The sequence below is a fragment of the Choloepus didactylus genome, chromosome 3 (genome assembly GCF_015220235.1).
Source record: "Choloepus didactylus isolate mChoDid1 chromosome 3, mChoDid1.pri, whole genome shotgun sequence".
Lineage (NCBI taxonomy): Eukaryota > Metazoa > Chordata > Mammalia > Pilosa > Megalonychidae > Choloepus > Choloepus didactylus.
Window position 1 is genome coordinate 208,578,640 of NC_051309.1, and position 19,800 is coordinate 208,598,439.

General features: G+C 35.3%; 1 protein-coding gene across 3 annotated transcripts in view; it reads right to left on the bottom strand.

Moving 5' to 3' along the window:
• TUSC3 (tumor suppressor candidate 3) overlaps positions 1 to 19,800 on the bottom strand; it is a 306,555-nt gene that overhangs the window by 96,234 nt on the left and 190,521 nt on the right. For all 3 annotated transcript variants that reach the window (XR_005216025.1, XM_037831243.1, XM_037831242.1), the window contains exon 6: positions 13,305 to 13,394. Coding sequence is in view for 2 of the 3 variants with exons in the window: in XM_037831243.1 (XP_037687171.1) it covers positions 13,305 to 13,394 (90 nt within the window). In the remaining variant the exon portion in view is untranslated. The remainder of the gene's footprint in view (positions 1 to 13,304; positions 13,395 to 19,800) is intronic.

Below are 19,800 nucleotides of genomic sequence, written 5' to 3' on the forward strand. Positions count from 1 at the left end.
TAAAATTTCTGTCAAAAATTTAAAATGACTTAGCATGAAGATTCAAACGTCAGCTACTTGCTAACAATATATATTTCTAAACTTCCAATCTATATTTTAAAATAATCTAATTATCAATCTAGTCCTCAAGCGACAAAATCATGTTAGAAGACTCAGCAATTTAATTTTGTTAGATTCTACTACTTTCTCCTGAATGTCACTGTGCTGGTTTCAATCTGTTATGGACCCCATAAAAGGCATGTTCTTTTAATCCAATCCTGTGGGGGCAGACATATTGTGGGTGGGACCTTTTGATTAGATTACTTCCATGGAGATGAAGCCTTGCCCGTTCAAAGTGGATCTTAATAAGTTTACTGGAGTCTTTAAGACAACTCAGGGAGAGAGACAGACAGCTCACGCCGACACAGACAGAGATGCTTGGAGACGCAGACAGAAAGATGTTTGGAAATGGCAAGTTAAGAGATACAGCCCAGAGTTTGCCCTGGAGAAGCTAAGTGAGGACCCACAGATGTTTAAAGAGAAAGCCACCGGAATCAGAAGCTGAAAGCAATGCAACACAGAAGCAAAGGACCAGCAGATGCCAGCCATGTGCCTTCCCAGCTGACAGAGGTGTTCCAGATGCCATCAGCCTTCCCTCAGTGAAGGTATCCTCTTGTTGATGCTTTAGTTTTGACACTTTATGGCCTTAGAAATGTAACTGCAACTTAACAAATCCCCATTGAAAAAAGGCAATCCATTTCTGGCATATTGCATTTTGCCAGCTTTAGCAAATTTCCAGTTTGCTTTCAACAGCTATCTTCAAAACATCTCTCAGCTGCAGCTAACATCAGGAGTCCAGAACTCCAAGCATCTCTGAGCTAAGCCAGTAGCGTATGGGTCTGTGCACTTCCATTTGTGCACTTCCATGTCTGCAAAGTAGTCTCTTGGAATTTTGACTGGTATTGCATTGAATCTATAGATCAATTTGGGTAGAACTGACATCTTAATGACATTTAGCCTTCTAATCCATGAGCATGGAATGCCTTTCCATTTATTCAGGTCTTCTTTGATTTCTTTTAGCAATGTTTTGTAGCTTTCTGTGTACAAGTCCTTTATATCCTTGGTTGATTTATTCCTAGATATTTGATTCTCTTACTTGGTTTGTATATGGAATTTTTTTCTTGATTACTTCCTTGGATAGTTCATTACTAGTATATGGAAACACCATTGATTTTTACATGTTGATTTTGTTGTTTTCTGAAAATTTTCTAAATATGGGATCATGTCACCTGCAAAGAGTGACAGTTTTACTTCTTCCCTTCCAATTTGGATACCTTGTATTTCTTTTCCTTGCCTAATTGCTCTAGCTAGAACTGCTAGCACAATGGTGAATAGCAGTGATGACAGTGGGGACACTTGTCTTGTTCCCAATCTTAGAGGGAAAGTTTTCAGTCTCTCACTATTGAGTATGTTAGCTGTGGGCTTTTCATATATGCCCTTTATCATGTTAAGGAAATTTCCTTCTAGTCCTAAGAAGTGTTTTTATTATGAAAGGATGTTGAATTTTGTCAAATGCCCTTTCTGCATAATCGAGATGACCATGTGGTTTTGTCCCCTTTGATTTGTTAATGTGGTATATTACATTAATTGATTTCCTTATGTTGAACCACACTTGTGTAACTGGGATAAAACCCACTAAGTCATGGTATATAATTCTTTTAATATGCTGTTGAATTCGATTTGCAAATATTTTGTTGAGGATATTTGCATCATTATTCGTTAAAGAGTTTGGTCTGAAGTTATCTTTTCTTGCAGTATCTTTATCCAGCTTTGGTATTAGGGTAATGTTGGTTTCACAGAATGAATTAAGTAGTGTTCCCTGTTCTTTAATTTTTTTTTTAAGAGTTTGAGCAAGAATGGTATTAATTCTTGGAATGCCTGGTAAAGTTGCCTGTGAAGCCATCTGGTCCTGGGCTTTTCTTTTTTGCTAGGTTTTTGATGACTGATTCAATCTCTACTTGTGATTGGTTTGTTGAGGTCTTCTGTTTCTTCACGAGTCAAGTGTAGGTTGTGCAGGTGTTTCTAGGAAGTTGTCCATCTCATCTATGTTGACTAGTTTGTTGCCATACAGCTGTTCATAATAACCTCTTATGATCCTTTTTATTTCTTTGGGTTCTGTGGTGAAATCCCCTCTCTCATTTCTGTTTTAACTTATTTGCAGCCTCTCTCTTTTTGTCTATGTCAGTCTAGTTAAGAGTTTGTTGATTTTACTGATCTTCTCAAAGAAACAAATTTTGGTTTTATTGAGACTATTGTTTGTTTTTTTAATTCTCCATGTCATTAATTTCTGTTCTAATCTTTTGCTATTTCTTCCCTTCCACCTGCTTTGGGATTAGTTTGCCGTTCTTTCTCCAGTTTCTCTAGTTGTTCAGTTAGGTCATTGTTTTTTGCTATTTCTACCTTTTTAATGTAGGCATTTGTGACTATAAATTTCCTTCTCAGCAATGTCTTCTCTGCATCCCATAAATTTTGATATGTTGTATTCTTGTTTTCATTCCCTCAGCATACTTACTGATGTATTTTGCAGTTTCTTCTTTGACCCACTGATTAAGAGTGTTGTTTAACCTCCGTATACTTGTGTATTTTCCAGTTCTCCATTTGTTATTGATTTCCAGCTTCATTCCATTTTGGTCAGAGAAAGCACTTTTATAATTTCAATATTTTTTAATTTATTAAGACTTGTTTTATGCCCCAGCAGATAGTCTATCATGGAGAATGTTCCATGAGCATTTAAGGAAAATGTATATCCTGCTGATTTGGGGGTGCAATGTTCTATATATATGTCTGTTAGGTCTACTTCATTTATCATATTATTTAGGTTCTCTGTTTCTTTATTGATCCTATGTTTAGATGTTCTATCTATTGGAGAGTGGTGTGTTGAAATCTCCCACTATTATGGTAGAATAATCTATTACTTCCCTCAGTTTTACCAGTGTTTGCCTCATGTATTACAGGGATAGATATTTCTGATTATTTCTTCTTAGTGACTTGCGGGACACTGATTACGTGCTTCGACTTGGCGGGCCTGGGCCAGGGGACCGGATCCGCCCCTGGGGAGGGTGGTGGGCACGGGTGACAGCGCCCTCCACAGCCCCCCAGGCCTGGGAAAGTGAGGCCGGAGGCAGGCCCCATTTCCTCACCCAAAATACCACTGTTAGGGGAGGCTTGCCGGAGGGAACCGCCTTTTCCCCACCCCCTTATCTTGCCCGGACACTCCCCGTTGCCAGTGCAACTCCCATCACCACCAGTGCGCATACATTGTTGCCAGACACCGTTACCGGAGCAACTCTCGCCCCTTTTCTATCAACCTCCGCGCCCTCTCAGAACCAATCCAAGCCTTTAACCCCTACAGCTACCCCGCCCTCTAAACGCCCGATATAAGCTTGTACTCTCCCCTAATAAACTCTCTTAGTTTCTTCACCCTAAAAGAACCGTGTCCCGCCTGTTCCTTTCTCGCCGCCCTCCATACTTGCACGCCTCCACCGGGGACCTGGCCAAGTCCCCCGCCTCGCCCTCGCCTCCGGGAAAGAGCCCCCGCCGCCGGTACCCTCCGAGCAATCCTGAGAGCCTAGGATTTAGCAACCGGCTGCCACCCCCCGCCCCAGACGAATCAACTGCGACCGCAGTGACTTGCCCCTTTTATTATTATATAGTGTCCTTCTTTATTGCTTATAATGTTTTTTTGCATTTAAAGGCTATTTTGTCTGATATTAGTATAGCTACCCCAGCTTTTTTTTTTTTTTTTTGGTTACTAGTTGCATGGAATATCTTTTTCTATCCATTCACTTTCTCCCTATTTGTATCTTTGGGTCTAAGATGAGTCTCTTGTAAACAGCATATAGATGGGTCATATTTTTAAAACTATTCTACCAATCTCTGTCTTTGATTGGGGAGTTTAATTTATTAACATTCGAAGTTATTAGTGTAAAGACAGTTCTTCAACTATCTTATTTGGATTTTGTCAGACCTGTTTTTCTCTTTTTATCCTTTAAGTTACCCTTACTGATACTGTTTAATTCTGTACCCAGCTCCAGGCCTCTCTCATGTCTTTTCTTTTCAGCTGGCAACACTCCCTTTAGTAGTTCTCATAGGGCCAGTCTCTTATTAATAAACTCTCAGCCTCTGTTTATCTTTGAATATTTTAAACTCTCCCTCAATTTGAAGGACACCTTTGGTAGATACAGAATTCTTGGCTGGCAAATTTTCTTTCAGTATTTTAAATATATTGTACCACTATCTTCTTGCCTCCATGGTGTCTGATTAGAAAGTAGAACTTAGTCTAATTTGGCTCCAGTTGTATGTGGTGTTATCACTTTTCTCTGGCTACTTTTAGAATCTTCTCCTTCTCTTTGGCATTTGACAGTCTGATTACTATGTGTCTCAGAGTGGGTCTATTTGAAACTAATCTGTTTGGAATACACTGGGCTTCTTTATTTCTATATTTATGTTATTTAGCCATTATTTCTCCAAATATTCTTCCTGGGCCTTTTATCCTTTTTTTCTCCTTCTGGGACACCCATGATGCACATGCTTGTGCACTTTGTGTTGTCAATCGATTCTCTTAGATCCTGCTCAAATTTTTCCATTATTTCCTCTGTTTGTTCTTTTGTCTGTTCAAATTCAGTTGACCTGTCTTCTAGTCCGCTGATTCTTTCTTCTGCCTCTGCAAATCTGCTGTTGTGTCTCTCCAGCATATTTTTAATTTCTTCTGCAGTGTCATTTGTTTTCATAACATCTATTACTTTTCTATGTATTCTTTCAAATCCTTTATGCTCTTCTAGTGTTTTCTTAATATCTTTATCTCTTTATACATTTTTCCTTCATTGCTTTGAAATGATTCAGATTTGTCTGTACATCTTTGATTAGCTGTTCTAGATTCTGTGTCTCTTCCAACTTTTTCATTTGTTCCTTTGACTGGGCCATTTATTGAGTTTTAATATGCTTTGTAATTTTTTGCTGATATCTGGTCCTCTGATTAACTTGATGGGTCTATTCTGAAGGTCAGTTTCTCTTTCTTGTCTAGGATTTAGTTGTTGCCTGGGTTTGTATTAGGGCACTGCTTTGACAGTTGGGTTGTCTGTATTTCTTAGTCAAAACAGGCAGGACTGGGTACCCACGCAGGGGGTGTAGACGAGATCTGCTGGGCCTGGGAAAGTGTCTAGAGAGGCTCTGAAGAGCCCTGCAGTTTTCCCTTGCATTTTCCAGCCTGCCAAGTAGATGGCACTCTTCAGTGACTTAATCATCTTCAGAAGGTGTTTGCCTCCTAGAGGCCCACAGCATATGAGTGGCTCACTTCGCTGGCCAAAATCTGGCTCCATGTAGGGCTGTGTCCCCCCCCACTTTATTTGTAGCAGAGGATTCCCCCAGCTGCCTCAGTTTGCAGGCTCAGGATGCTCACTGCTTTTTCCCCTCCAGGGTGGGGGATGGGAACCAGGACCCATGACTAGAATACTCTTCGTTCCTCACTGACCTGGACCTTGAAATGTCCTACCCTGTACCTGCGTCCTCAAACAGTTGATTCAGACAGCTTCTGTCTGGCTACTGGCTGCTTTGGGGAAACATTCTGCCATTTCTTCCATAATCTTCCATTTTAGAAATTTCTCTTTGTTGTCCCTTTATATCCTGCCCTCAGCAGCACCTTAAGTCCTGCTGTGGGTCCCTGTGGGCCTGGGTTCCTGTGTCTGGATATAGGTTGGGATGCGTCTCATTGCTCTGAGAAACTTTATATTCTGTGTCTCTGATGCGAGGTGGAAGGGATCCCAGTTGCTGCCTCTGGGCACTTCCTGAGCTGTGTGGGATCAAGTGAGGGGGAGGTGAAAGGACCAGCCCCTCCGGAATGGAAGTTTCCTTCCTAATATTTTTCTCTTTCTTTGATTCAGTGTTTGTGGATCATTCTCCAGGCTTTACCTTCCTCCAGAGTTCTGAACAAGTGAGAACTGTCCCCCCCCACCTTTTTTTCTTAATTCTCTGGGGAGAGGTTCTAGTAGCTGTTTACATCACCATATACTGATCTCCCTCTATTTTTTGACTCCATGAATGGAGGAGCAAAACATGTTATTTTTAAGAAAAAATTTCATAGAAAGTATAAGATGCATACAGAAAAGAACGTACTTCACAAGAATAAAGTTAGATAAATTTTCAAAAATTGATCACATCTGTCTCCTATATCAAGAAATAAGACATCTAGAAGCTCCCTCAATGCCCCATTAGTTACTACCCACCCAGCTCAAAAGTAACCACTTTATTAACATCTAACACATGGATTAGTTTTGCCTGGTTTACAGCCTAAATAAATTAAATTCTATAGTCAGTATATTTTTGTGGCTGTCTTTTTTTCCATAATATTATGTTTTCAAGATTCATCCTTATTCTTGCATGCAAAAAGTAGTTAATCTCAATGGTGTGTATGTTCCACAATTTATTTATTCCCTCTACTGTGGATGGACATTTAGGTTGCTGTCAATCTGTGACTATTAATGCTGCTGTTAAAATTCTGTCTGCATTGTCTAGCAATCACATATATGACAAGCATATATATGTTGGATATACTTACAGAATGGAGTGGCAAGGTCAAGGGGTATTATTATGATCAATTTTAATAAATACTGTCAGTGCTTAAACTGATTGAACCAATTTACATTCCTATCAACAGTGTATGAAAGTTCCAGTTACTGAAAGTCTACTTTGTATCAGTGTTTGATTTTAATGATTCTGGTGAGTGTGTTGTAGCACCTTATTGTGGTTTTAATTTTCATTTACTTGATGACCAATTAGGTTGAATTCCTTTTCGTATCTTTAGTGACCATTTGGATAGCCTCTTTTGAGAAGATGCTTGATCAAATATCTCCCCAACCTTTTCACACTGGATTGCTTAGGTGTTTCTTATTGATTTATAAGCGCTCTTTATACATCTTAGATCCAAGTCATTGTATTACAAATGCCTTCTTCAATTCTTACTTGCCTTTTCACTTTGTTAATGGGACCTTTTGATGAACAGAAGTTCCTAAATTTAATGTGCTCAAATGTTAACGTTTTTCCATTGTCTTCATAGTCACTTTCATAATTCATATACATTTCATATTTATGGTATGAGATAAATAATGGTCAAAAGTCATTCCTCCCCATATATATATCTAAGTAATCCAGCAATTCTTGTTAAAAAGACTCTCCTAGGCTGAGCCTACTTATACTTGTGCCTAAGAGTCTTCCCCAGAGAACTTCTTTGTTGCTCAGATGTGGCTCCCTCTCTCTCTCTAAGCCCACTTGGCAGGTGAACTCACTGCCCTCCCCCCTACATGGGACATGACTTCCAGGGGTATAAATCTCCCTGGTAATGTGGGACATGACTCCTGGGAATGAGCCTGGACATGGCATCATGAGATTGAGAAAATCTTGACCAAAAGGGAAGAGTGAACTGTAACAAAATAAAGTTTCAGTGGCTGAGAGATTTCAAATGGAGTTGAGAGATCACTCTTCTGTGCTAACAGATATCCCTTTTTAGTTTTTAGTGTATTGGAATAGCTAGAAGGAAACACCTGAAACTGTCGAACTGCAACCCAGTAGTCTTGATTCTTGAAAATGACTGCATAACTATGTAGCTTACATGGTATGACTGTGTGATTATGAAAACTTTGTGGCTCACTCTCCCTTTGTTCAGTGTATGGACAGATGAGTAGAAAAACGGGACAAAAACTAAATGAAAAACAGGGTGGGATGGGGGATGGAATGTTTTGGGTGTTCTTTTTTACTTTTTATTCTTTTGGAGTAGAAAAATGTTCAAAAATTGATTCTGGTGATGAATGCACAACTATATGATGGTATTGTGAATAGCTGATTGTATACTGTGGATAACTGGAGGGTATGTGAATATATCTCAATAAAACTGTGTGTGTGTGTATATATATAATGTAAATCCTCTAGCTTCTCTTTTATATATATATATATAAAGCTATAGAGCAGATTTTCAGGACCCAGAAGAAAAAATGCATGAGATCTAAGCCCATCAGAGAGCACTTGGTTGCCATACTGAATAAGCAAAGCAAACTTTCAGTGAGCATCTATTATGTACAAAACTCTGAGTTAAAGAGTGGGAAAATAAAAGATGGAAGTTATTAAAATACAGTTCAAGAGATTGACTACACTTATCTACCCACCTACACCTCAAAAGAGAACAAAACAGTGGATGCCATTTTTTGGAATTTCTTCCATAAGTAGCCTCACTTTATCCTGTGTCTCCATGATGTTATATAATTATTCTTGCTTATAAAGAGTTATCTGTTGTATTCTTTTACCTTTTTACTTTATTTCCTAGTGTGGAAAATAAAACCAAGTTTATCACACACAAAAAAAGGACTCTCCTTCTCCACTGTGTTGCAGTATCACTATTGTCATAAATCAAGTGACTGTATATATGCACACGTTTCTGAAAACTCTATTCTGTTAAATTGATCTATTTTGTCTTTCCTTGTATTAACAAAAGGCTACAAAACACTACCTTAATTAATGTAGCTTTAAAATAACTTTCGATACTGGTAATGTAAGTCCTCTAGCTTCTCTTTCAAGATTGTTTTGATTATTCCTAAGTATCTGAATTTCCATATGGATTTCACATTAAACATAACTTAAAATGTAAAACTATTAAGTGATAATACTGATCTACATTTAATTTTATGTCCTAAAAGAGAACTGACCAGTCTGAAAAAATAGTTATATCTTTTTATAATTAATCCTTAAAATGAAATTTAATAAAATCAAAAATATAGGAAAAATGGCTATAAAATTCTGTAATTAAAAAAAATTAGAACAAAAGTACTCATTATCACCCAGTTTCTATTCTGAAACTACAACTTCAGAGAATGGAAAAATAAATATATATAAACACCATGGAGTCCCTTGTAGTGCAATCCTAAAGTATTTACAAAGTTAATTCACTTTAACATAACATATAATAAATAATTCTGCAAGAGTAATTTTAACACAATTTTCAAGCCATCTGCTATAAATCAGAGTTGAGTTGATGTTAAATATATTTAGACAATCAGTTTAGCAAAACTGAACAAACATTAGAATCCAGTTAGCTGCTTTACAAGGATCTTTCATTTATGTTAAAATATAAAAACCATACTAAAATTACTGTCTCATACACCTTACTCCATTAAATGTACATTGATCAAGAGTTAATGCCAAACTACCAAAACTCTTTTTAATATTCATAAGATACTGCCATCGTCATTTCAATTCCATACAATTGAAAAGAGGTAAATAGCTTCATTACATTCATTCTCAAAAACTGGTACACAGTAATTTCTTTTCAAAAATATATACAATACAAATATATATATTTTCTCTTCAAACATATATACAGATTAAAACATTAAAAAAAAAAAATCACCAAAGAAGGGTAGTGCTAATTTTCAAGCTACACCTTGAAATTTAAACACATCTATTATAAAGAAAATTCATTTACTATTATTCTAATGGACAATCATTGTTTAAAGTAAAAATTTTTAACAGTGTCCATTCATTTTATAAAGCAAAGTTAATCTTCTATTTTGTTTCCATAATATTAATACACAGGTATTATGCAAATCAATTCAATAAAACAAAAACCTAAACCACAATTTCCTATTTCTGTGTATGCTGACATTCACTCTACATATATAAAAATAAGAAGGGAAGTTTTGCTAAAATGTATTAAAATGCAAAATAAGCGCTATATACTATATATATATACTATATACTATAACAAAGTTCTTCCACCCCTTCCATAGTGCTATACAGAGGGTAAAGGCCTTGTCTAAATAGCTTTATCTCATATAAACTTAAAACTCTACCAACATCTCTTTGGCCAAAAGTAGATAAGTACAATTTTCTTTATAGCAGGGAGCTCCTGTATTTCTAAGAGCTTTATGATTTCTGTCTTTGATCCTAATAATTTATTCACATGTAAGAAAATTTTATATTATAAAATATAAGGGGGTGGAGAGTTTAGGGCAGAATTAATCTTTTAGACATCTTGACTGTGGGCCTAAATTTCATCATTTATATAACTTTTTCACTAAGGTGTTTATAAGCTAAGTACATTTTGAAAATCTGACTTATCTACGAAGAGAATTTATTTTTCCTCTCAAAAATTCAGAAAAGTCTATTTTCTTAATGTGTTCCTCTGTGCCATTAAAGTAACTTTTCCCCAGGGCCATACCAATCTCTATCTGTAAAACAGTAGTACAAAAACAGGTGGGGAATAAAAAATTTTCTAAATCATTAATGAGAATGACTCTAATCTGTACCTTAAAAATATTCCTGCTACATTAAGATTAATAATTGCTTTATGTTCAATTAAACAATGACATGTTGATCGTATTATTCTTCTGATCAGTGAGAAAAAAAATTTTTAAGAGAATTAAAATTAAGTTGGATAATCCAACTTAAACAGAATTTCTTCATATGACTTCATCATTATCATTTAATAAAACATTTATTGAAGACTTGCTATATGTAAATTGTAAAGATAGCAAATATGCTTATGAGGAATTCCCTATGTTCAAGGATTTAAGTGATATGGTATATATTAAACATTCAAAAATCGGTACATTAAAAGAAAGCATATGATACACAAATAGACTACATGTTTATAAACATGTAAAAGAAAGGAGAGAGAACTTCCAATGCAAGTAATAAGACACAGCATTTTAAAGGGCTGGCAGATTTACTGAGATCTGAAGGATGGATAAGACTTGACAGAAGTAGGGAACATCCTAAGAATGCAAGCAGCAAAATAAAGCGTATGTTCAGGGAACAAGAAACAGAAAAATAGACTAACACTAAGTTCTCTTTGCAAAGTAGTTGAGGTATAAGGTTGAAAAGGGAGATTACAATAGGTGGGAAATGAGGAACCTTTTAGGATTTCCAACTTAACTGATAACACATCATCACACAGATCAATATTATAGCGGTAATCAAGGCATACTTTAGGACTATTCATCTAGTGGCCTAAAATATTCATCTAAGAAGCCGAATGCTTGGCATATATTTAGTAATTCACAGATGGTATCTATTTTGTTGTTTTCTTGTTATTATTATCACCACAAACTTCTTTGGAGCATACTCTAGTAAACCATATGTGAAGGAATTAAAGCCTTGTGAATTAGCAAGGGTGGTCAAAATGGTAAGAGAGATTATAGTGATATGTTAGAACATTGCATAAGAATGTTTATCAATTTTTCATTTACCTTGACAAACTATAAACAATAATAAGGCAGTATTTTAATGTTTTTTAAACCTCAGTAATTTTTAGAAAAATTTAAAAGGCAATAATGAAAAATTTATGAGATCTCCTGAACATACAATTTTAAGTATCATTAACATTATGGTGATCAAATTTTTGTTCACATCTACTTGCCCAAACATGACATTTCACAGTATCAATATAATAAAATAATTCATTATTACAGGTTCATTAGACAAGATTTTATTATGTGACTGCTATATGTCAGGCTGTTCTCTGTGGAATAGGAATATATCAGTGAGAAAAGCAGATAAAAACCCAAACTATCAGGTACTTAGATCCAACTGCAGTAAAGGCAAAAGACAGACAAACAAAGATAACACAAAATAAGTAAATTATATAGCAAGTTACAAGGTGTTTGAAGGAAGATTAAAACAGGAAAGGGAGATAAGAGAATATGGGATTGGAGAGGAGGATGAGAGGAAAGGGCTTCAATTTTAAACAGGGTGTTCTGGAAAGGACCCATTGAGAAGACTGCCCTTTTACCTTCAACTCTTCATGTAAATGCAATTTATTGCTCTCTAATTACTTATAACTATTTTTCTTTGTAATAACTCAATTTTGAATATTAAAGACACTCTGAAATCACTCCTCTCTTTAATAAGCAAATAAAAAATATATAAACTAGCAAAACTACATCTGAATTACTAGAGCAGCCGGTAATCCAAAGTCTAACTTTGACTCCATATCCTGGCCAATTCTAGGAGAAATCTGAAAGTGTTCACAAAAATATGGAACAGATTGATCATTATGTAGTATCAATGACTACAATTCTGCAAATTTGCAACTAGCCCCTAAAACCTGGTAGGGCAGTTAGGGAGCAAGCAATGAAAAAACTGAACTTTATTACCATATTACAGTTCCACAAAGAAGTTCAGAGAATGCCACAAACAATGTAGGAAGAAGAAATAAATAATATATGCCAGCTTTCTTTCATAATAAAAATATTTGAAGAACTATAAAAGGAAAAGTCTCATAAGCTTACATTATACATTTATTATTAGAATTTATAGCTTTATTTTGTCATATAATAATTCTATTCTATTCAGAAACACATTCTTAGAAGTTAAAGCATTATTATCAATATTCTAGGAGTGATAACGGTGTTGTATATTGTAGTTATGTTTTTTAAAAATACCCTATGTTTTAGAGGTGCTTACTGAAATATCTATTATGAAATGAAACTATGTTGGGCACTTATTTCAAAAGAATCTAAGAGCAGTGAAGGAGAACTGGGTGGGAGGACAGATGAAATGAGATTAGTTATGAGTAGATAATTGATCAAGATTGGGAGGGGTGTCACTATACTAGTCCCTCAATGTTTGAATGTTTTACAAAATACAGAGTTAAAGGGCAAAAAGCACAGCTGCAAACTTTTATTAATCTTTGCCAACCTAATGCTAAACCTCAAAGAGAGTATTTTGCTGTGCTGATTTATCACAATATTTTCTACCCATCAAAAGGAAAGGGAAGGCAACAAACTAAATTATGTGTGAATTCAGTGGACATTACTAATAAGAACTCTGCTACTAATGTTACAATACATCAATCTCACTTAATTTTGTGACAAAGAGTTCATAACATTCTAATACAGTGACTGACAGGGTTCTTAACAATACTGTAATCAATTGCTTCCGAAGTAAATTAAATTAACCACTGACGGGACACTGGCTAAAAACTGTTCCCATATACCTCTTACGGCATTACATATTATCTTCATAGCACAGTTGAAAAATGGTTTTTCATGTTATTTGATGTTGCAGGTATACTGTCTGATTGTTTTTTAAAATCAACATTAAAAGAAGTCCTCATTCTTAAAAATTTCAATACATTGTGTATGTGTAGCAGGGATAGTAAATGAGAAGAAAAAACAAAATTACAAATAGAATCCTTTCTTACTAAATACTAAACAGAATTTCTGTTTCCTATATTTAAGAAAATAAAATTCAGAATATTGATGCTTAGAACATTCACTCACCACTTGTCCATTGTGAGGGTTCTTATGAGCATATGGAGGCCCACGGATATGATTCCACATCTGGCCAGAAGTCATAGCAAAGACTATACACTGAAAAACAATGTACAAAGTTATACTATGTAAGCCAAAAAATACCAGAATACAAAATTTTTCAAAAATAATAGTTGTGAAACTACCTTGTAAAAATCATGTATCAACTTATCCCCTAAAAAGAACTTTTACTTATTGACTATGACACCTTAGGTAAGTTACTTATTCTTCCTGCATCTCAGATTCCATATCTATAAAATGGGGATACCAATTCTGCTGAAAAGATATACTGATGATCAAATTGGAAATTGGATAACATATGTAAAGCATCTGGAATGGTGACAGTCAATCTAATATTATGTGATAACCACAGCCAGTCAAAAAGACTGGCTTGATAGTTTAAAGGACATGATAAACATCTAGCACCTCTAAAATTCATTTCTATATTAATTTGGATTACCAAAAGCCTACATTCTTGGCTTAAAGTACTTAATTCTACAGAGAAATGCTTTAAGCAAAGTACATACTATAGTAAATTCAAAAGATGTTTACAGATGGAACAAATCACAAAAATATTTGACTAGTAGTAAGCTTATAGAGACCATAAGCCTGCCAGGACTCTCAGAAAAGACTGTATGTGGAAAACTACTCTTGAAGAAGAAAGAGTATGGGGAGGGTGAGAGACACAGTATGAAACAGAAGTCAAATCACTTATGACTTACATGTAAGCATGCAATGTTTAAATTACCTAATATTTTTAAATTTATTAACTGTAATGCATTTAGAATGAAATGCGATCTTCAGGTGAAAACAGAACCCAGCATTTCCTAATGTCCTATAACTTGCCCAAGATGTTAGCTGCCTGGCCACTGTAGATATTTGAGACTGAGATTCCTGGTATCAAAGAATGAGTAATGCATGATTGGGAGTCTAAACAACATAGATATGCAAAGGTTGCAAAGGAGAACAGAGGATAAAAAAGAGGAAAAAGTAAAATGGGATAAATCTTTAAGTCCAAAGAATGAATTTGGATTCTGTTGTATAACTGCTTGGGAGCCAAGCTGTTTCAACAGAGAAATAAAAATGATAATAACCGGTTTAAAAATATTGATCTGAGTCTCTTTCCCACTTTCTTGAGAACAATTCTGAAATCATGTGGACTTCTAAACAGCCAGACTTGACTTGTATAGATAGCCTAGGTTGAGATATATTCCCAAAGTAAGGATTTCATAAATATTTGCACTTTACATTTAGAAAGTATACTGGAATACGAGGCCCATGGTGAGCAAAGAGATTTGAATGATTCACCATCTAAAAATTATTTTAAAATGTGAAATTGTTACATGAGAAAAATAAATTCTATATCGAATTTATAGAAATTTCATGTCCATAAATTTAGATAATATATTAAAATATATTTATGCTATATGTATAATATAAATACATTTTTAGGCAGAGTGTATTTTCAAAACCCAGGAAAATATCTGGCCACTGAGCAGACACATTTAAAGTATAAACAAGTAACCTTTTGGTTTCAATAGATACCCAAAATACTTGAGTTCCATTTTGGGAAGACCTAACCTTATTCAGCAACTGAAACTATTGTGTATATATCTGGTTTTGCTTTTTTACCTGTCTGCCCATTCCTCCTCTACTTCCTTTTATTGCTTCCATTGATATTCCCACTTCCAATTACGAGAGGTGGAAAAACATGATCAGGTTTTTGTTTTAGAAAGATGGTACTAGCCAGAGTACGGAGCATAGAGTGGGAAAAACTAAAACTTGTGGCGTAAAAATCAGTTTGGAGGCTGGTACATAAATGTACATAAGAGACTACAGTAGTCTGAATCATGACAATGCTAAGAATTGAGAGAAGTAGAAGTAGTCCACTGGCTTTGAAGATTGATTGGATGCGACAGAAAATACAGTCAGAATTATCTCCCAGATTTCTGGCTGCTGACTTATGCAACAGGATAGTTTGTAGTGCTACCCACTGAGACACAGAATAAAGAAGTATGCGAGTCTGAAAAGGAAGCAGGGCTCAATGATTTGAAGTTCAGTTCTAAAAGGGTTGACTCATATGCTTTCTAAACATCCATTTCGAAACATCCTTGGGTGGTGAGACCTCCAAGAGACATGTGCACGTACAATCCAATGACAGGTCTGACCCAAAACTGTAGATCTGGGAGTTGTCAGCACATAATTGGTTATGGAAGTCGTGGGAATGGATAAAATTGCTCGAGATGGAAAGGTAGGATGAGAAGGAAAAAAGACCCAGGAAAGAACTCTGAGGAATATTCATAAGCTACTTCATGAACAGGAGCCTGCAAAGGAAACTGGGAAACAAAAGTTAGAGAATTAGGAAGAAAATTTTTAAAAAGTGGATATATTATGACAGAAGCCAAGGACAGAATGTTTGAAAAGGAAGGAAGTGGTAATCAACATTTATCAAATACTGGGGAAAGATCACTTGGGATACCAAAGACTTAACAAAATAAAATATTTCAAAACACTGCTGTCTACCCAAGAAACTTCAAAGTTCCTTAGGGCTTACCCCACTGGTTTGTTTAAACATCTTTGCCTAACAGTATATCACAGTAGTTGAGAACACCGACTCTCAAATGAGAATGTTAGGTTCCAGACCTGTCTTCAGCACCTGTGCAACCTTGGGCAAGTTAATTTCTCTGAGTCTCAGTTTCCTATCTATAACATTCGGATAATATTGTTATCAATCCTTTTAAGTTCTGGGGTTTTAAGTAAGTCAGTCCACGTAAAGCACTTAAAACTGTACATGCTATACAGTGTAAGCTCAATAAATAGTATTTATTATTATTCCAAATCCCTCCACAACGTGACCCCATACTCCTAAATAGTACCATGTCTCACCACTCCTTAACTGCTTTATTCAGGCCACTCTTCTTGCTTCCCTCATATTCATGATGAAGATGCCTACATCTACATCTTGTTATCACTGCTTTCTCCTCACCCAGTCAACCTCTTTACACTATCCAAGGGTCAAGTATGCACTGTTCCCCATGAAGTCCTTTCAGTGATTTATTCATTTAACAATTAGGTTTCAGCATCTACTGTATGCCGGGCATTTTACTACAACTAGACATTGTAGATAAAACAATGAATAAGATAAAGATAGTCCCTGCTCTCAGCTGGGAGCCCTCATTAAGCGGCATGTGCCCTGAATCATGAAAAGTAAGTAGGTATTTCTCGTTCTTTCTTTCAATATTTATTTACTGAGGACCTACAATATGCTCCAGAACTTCTTTAGAAGCTAGAGACAAAGCAACAAACAAAAACAAAAAATAGCAGGGGTGGGGTGGGGGATTACCCACATGGAGCTTACATTCTACATGGAGGAAACAGGAATACAAATAAATTTATGAAAGATGAAAAATGCTTTTAAGAAAAATGAAATAGGGAAGGTAGAAAGGAAGAAGTGGGAGAGGGATTGCAATTTTAATTACAGAAGTCAGGAGGGACTTCTCCAAGAAGATGAGATTTTAGCATAGAACTGAAAGAGCAAGCAAGCCACATAAATATATGAGGAAAGTGTTCCAAACAGAGGGAACAGCCAAAAACAGGCCTATTGAAGGAGAATGCCTGGCATGTTCTAGAAAGAGCAAATAAGCCTATGGTTGATGGGCATTATATCACTGGAGAAAGAAACAGACAGACTGTGAAGCAATAAGGGACCAGATTCCAGGGCCACATGGGCTGCAATTTTGAAAGCTGACTGTAGAGTAGGCAAAGGTAGGAGCTAAGAGACAGTTAATAAATGAATTTAGAAATAATTAGAGCTTAACCAAAGAGAAGGTCTGGTGAGAAACAGTTGGAATCTGACATGTTTTGAAGGAAAAACCAACAGGATTTTCAGAAGGGTTAGATGTGGGGTGTGAAAGAAAAAGACTACAGAGTTTTTGACCTGAACAACCAACCAATAAAGTTGGCAAAGACTATGGGAGGATTATGCTTGAAAACCAAGATCAGTAGTTTTATTTTGAACCTGTTCATTTTGAGATACCTGATAAATTTCCAAATAGCTATGTAGCACAGGAAGTTGTATTTGTTATTCTGCAATTCAGGGGTAAGATCTGGTCCGAAGATAAAATTTAGGAGTCAAGAATGTTTAGACGTTTTAAGTCATAATACTGGATAAGATCACCAAGGGAGTAAATGTAGATAGAGAAGAGGACAAAGAACTGAATAGTCTAATAACTCTAAAATTAAGAGTTTCAGGAGATAAACATGAACAAGCAAAAGAGATGAAGAAAGAGCAGCCAGAGAAATAAGAGGAAATACAAGGAAAACAACAAAAGTGGTAAAGAAAGTGATTCATGGTGGATGAAGAGATTAGCTGTGTCAATACTGATGAGAGATTAATAATACGAAGATCCAGAACTTAAATTCAATTTACTTCCCTGGAAAATATGTGTCCTCAACAAGAATATTTTTAATGGAATAGTGTGGGCAAAATCCTCATGAGAAAAAAGCCTTATGCTCACATTCTCTGAAAAAATGAGATGCTAAAATTATATAGCAATAAAACACAATCTATGGTCTGTTCTACAAGTTGATTTTTAAATCTCATATTAAAACATGATTTATTCAAGATTCAAGGAAATGGTTTTTAAAAAGGAGGTTTAAATATGATATACTTCTACTGAGTCATACAAAGTAGTGACAGATGTATTTACAGAACTTATATTTATACAAAGAGCTATGGCACTTTTCACCAGAGACAACAAAATACGATATAAACATAAACTTCTAAAATGGAAAATATCCTAGGTTTATAAAAACCCTTTCTCAAAATTAGTGTAACTGATGTTTCCTTTTTTGTTTTTAACCTTTGGAATAACTACTTCATTGCTTTGATTTATCTGAGGGTTTTAATTTTTGAAATTACTTTAATTACAATTATTTCTTTAATTTAACTAAAATGTCCATACAAAAAATGGCACAATTCTTAAGAGTACAGCTTAATAAATGTTCACAAAGTAAACACACCCATTTAACTAGCACTGAGATCAAGAAACAGAACACTATCTGATATACAATAGCCCTCTTGTGCCTCTTCCTCCTCATCACCTACATTCACTCTCCCAAGGGATAACCATATTAACTATTCTGATAGAGTGTGGTAGTGTTTTACTGTAGTTTTAATTTGCATTTCCTTAGTGATTAATGGAGGTGAATACCTTTTCATATGTTTAGTGAAATATGGACTTTTTTTTAAAGTGCCTGGCAAATCTTTTGCCCATTTAAAAAAATCCAGGTATTTGCCTTAAAAAAAAAAATTGTTCTGTAAAAGTTCTTTATATTTCTGGACTAACAAGTCCCTTATTAAATATATGTATAGTAAATATCTTTACCTAACCTGTGCCTTCCCTTTTCATTTTTAATGTTGTCTTTTGGTAAACAGAAATTCTTAATTTTAATGAAGTTCAGTTATCAATTATTCAATCTATTATGGTTATTACTTCTGATATGCTAAGAAATATTTGCTTATAAAACAATCATGAAGATATATACCTATATATCTACTGTCACCACTGTTACTCAACATTTTACTGCAGTTCTGGCCAGAGAAATTAGACAACAAAAAGGAGTAAAAGCCATCCAAATTGGAAAAGAAGTAGTAAAACTCTCCCTATTTGCAGATGAAATGATCCTAAAAACAGAAAATCTGGAAAAATGCACAGGGCTCCTAAAAGTGCACAGGACTCCAAAAGCTAATACATAAATTCAACAAAGATGCTGGGTATAAGATCAGCATCCCAAAATCAACTCTGTTTGTAGACACTAGAAATGAACAAATGGGAGAAAAAATCAAGAAAAAAGCTCCATTTACAACAACAACTAAAAGCATCAAATATCTAGTAATAAGTCTAACCAAGGATATGAAATCTACAAAACACTGCCAACAGAAATCAAAAAAGACCTAAATGAATGGAAGGACATTTGGTGTTCATGTATGGGAAGACCAAATATTGTTGAGATGTCAATTCTATGCAAAGTAATTAACAAATTCAATGCAATCACAATGAAAATGCCAACAAACTTCTCACAAAAACTGAAAAGCCAAACATCAAAGTTACATGAAGTGTAAGAAGCCCTGAATAGCAAAAGCCATCTTAAAAAGATGAAGAAAGTTGGAGAGCTCACACTTCTAATCCTAAAACTTATTATAAAGACACAGGAATCAAAATAGCATGGTACTGGCAAAAAAACAGACATATAAACCAATGGAATCAAATTGAGATTTGGAAATTAATCTTCACAGTTAGGGCCAACTGATTTTTGACTAGAGGGCAAAGACCACTCAATTGGATAAGAACAGTCTCTTCAACAAATGGTGTTGGGAAAACAGGATCTCCATTGCAAAAGAATGAAGGTGGACCATTTACTTCACACCACATACAAAAATAAACAAAAACTGCATCAAAGACCA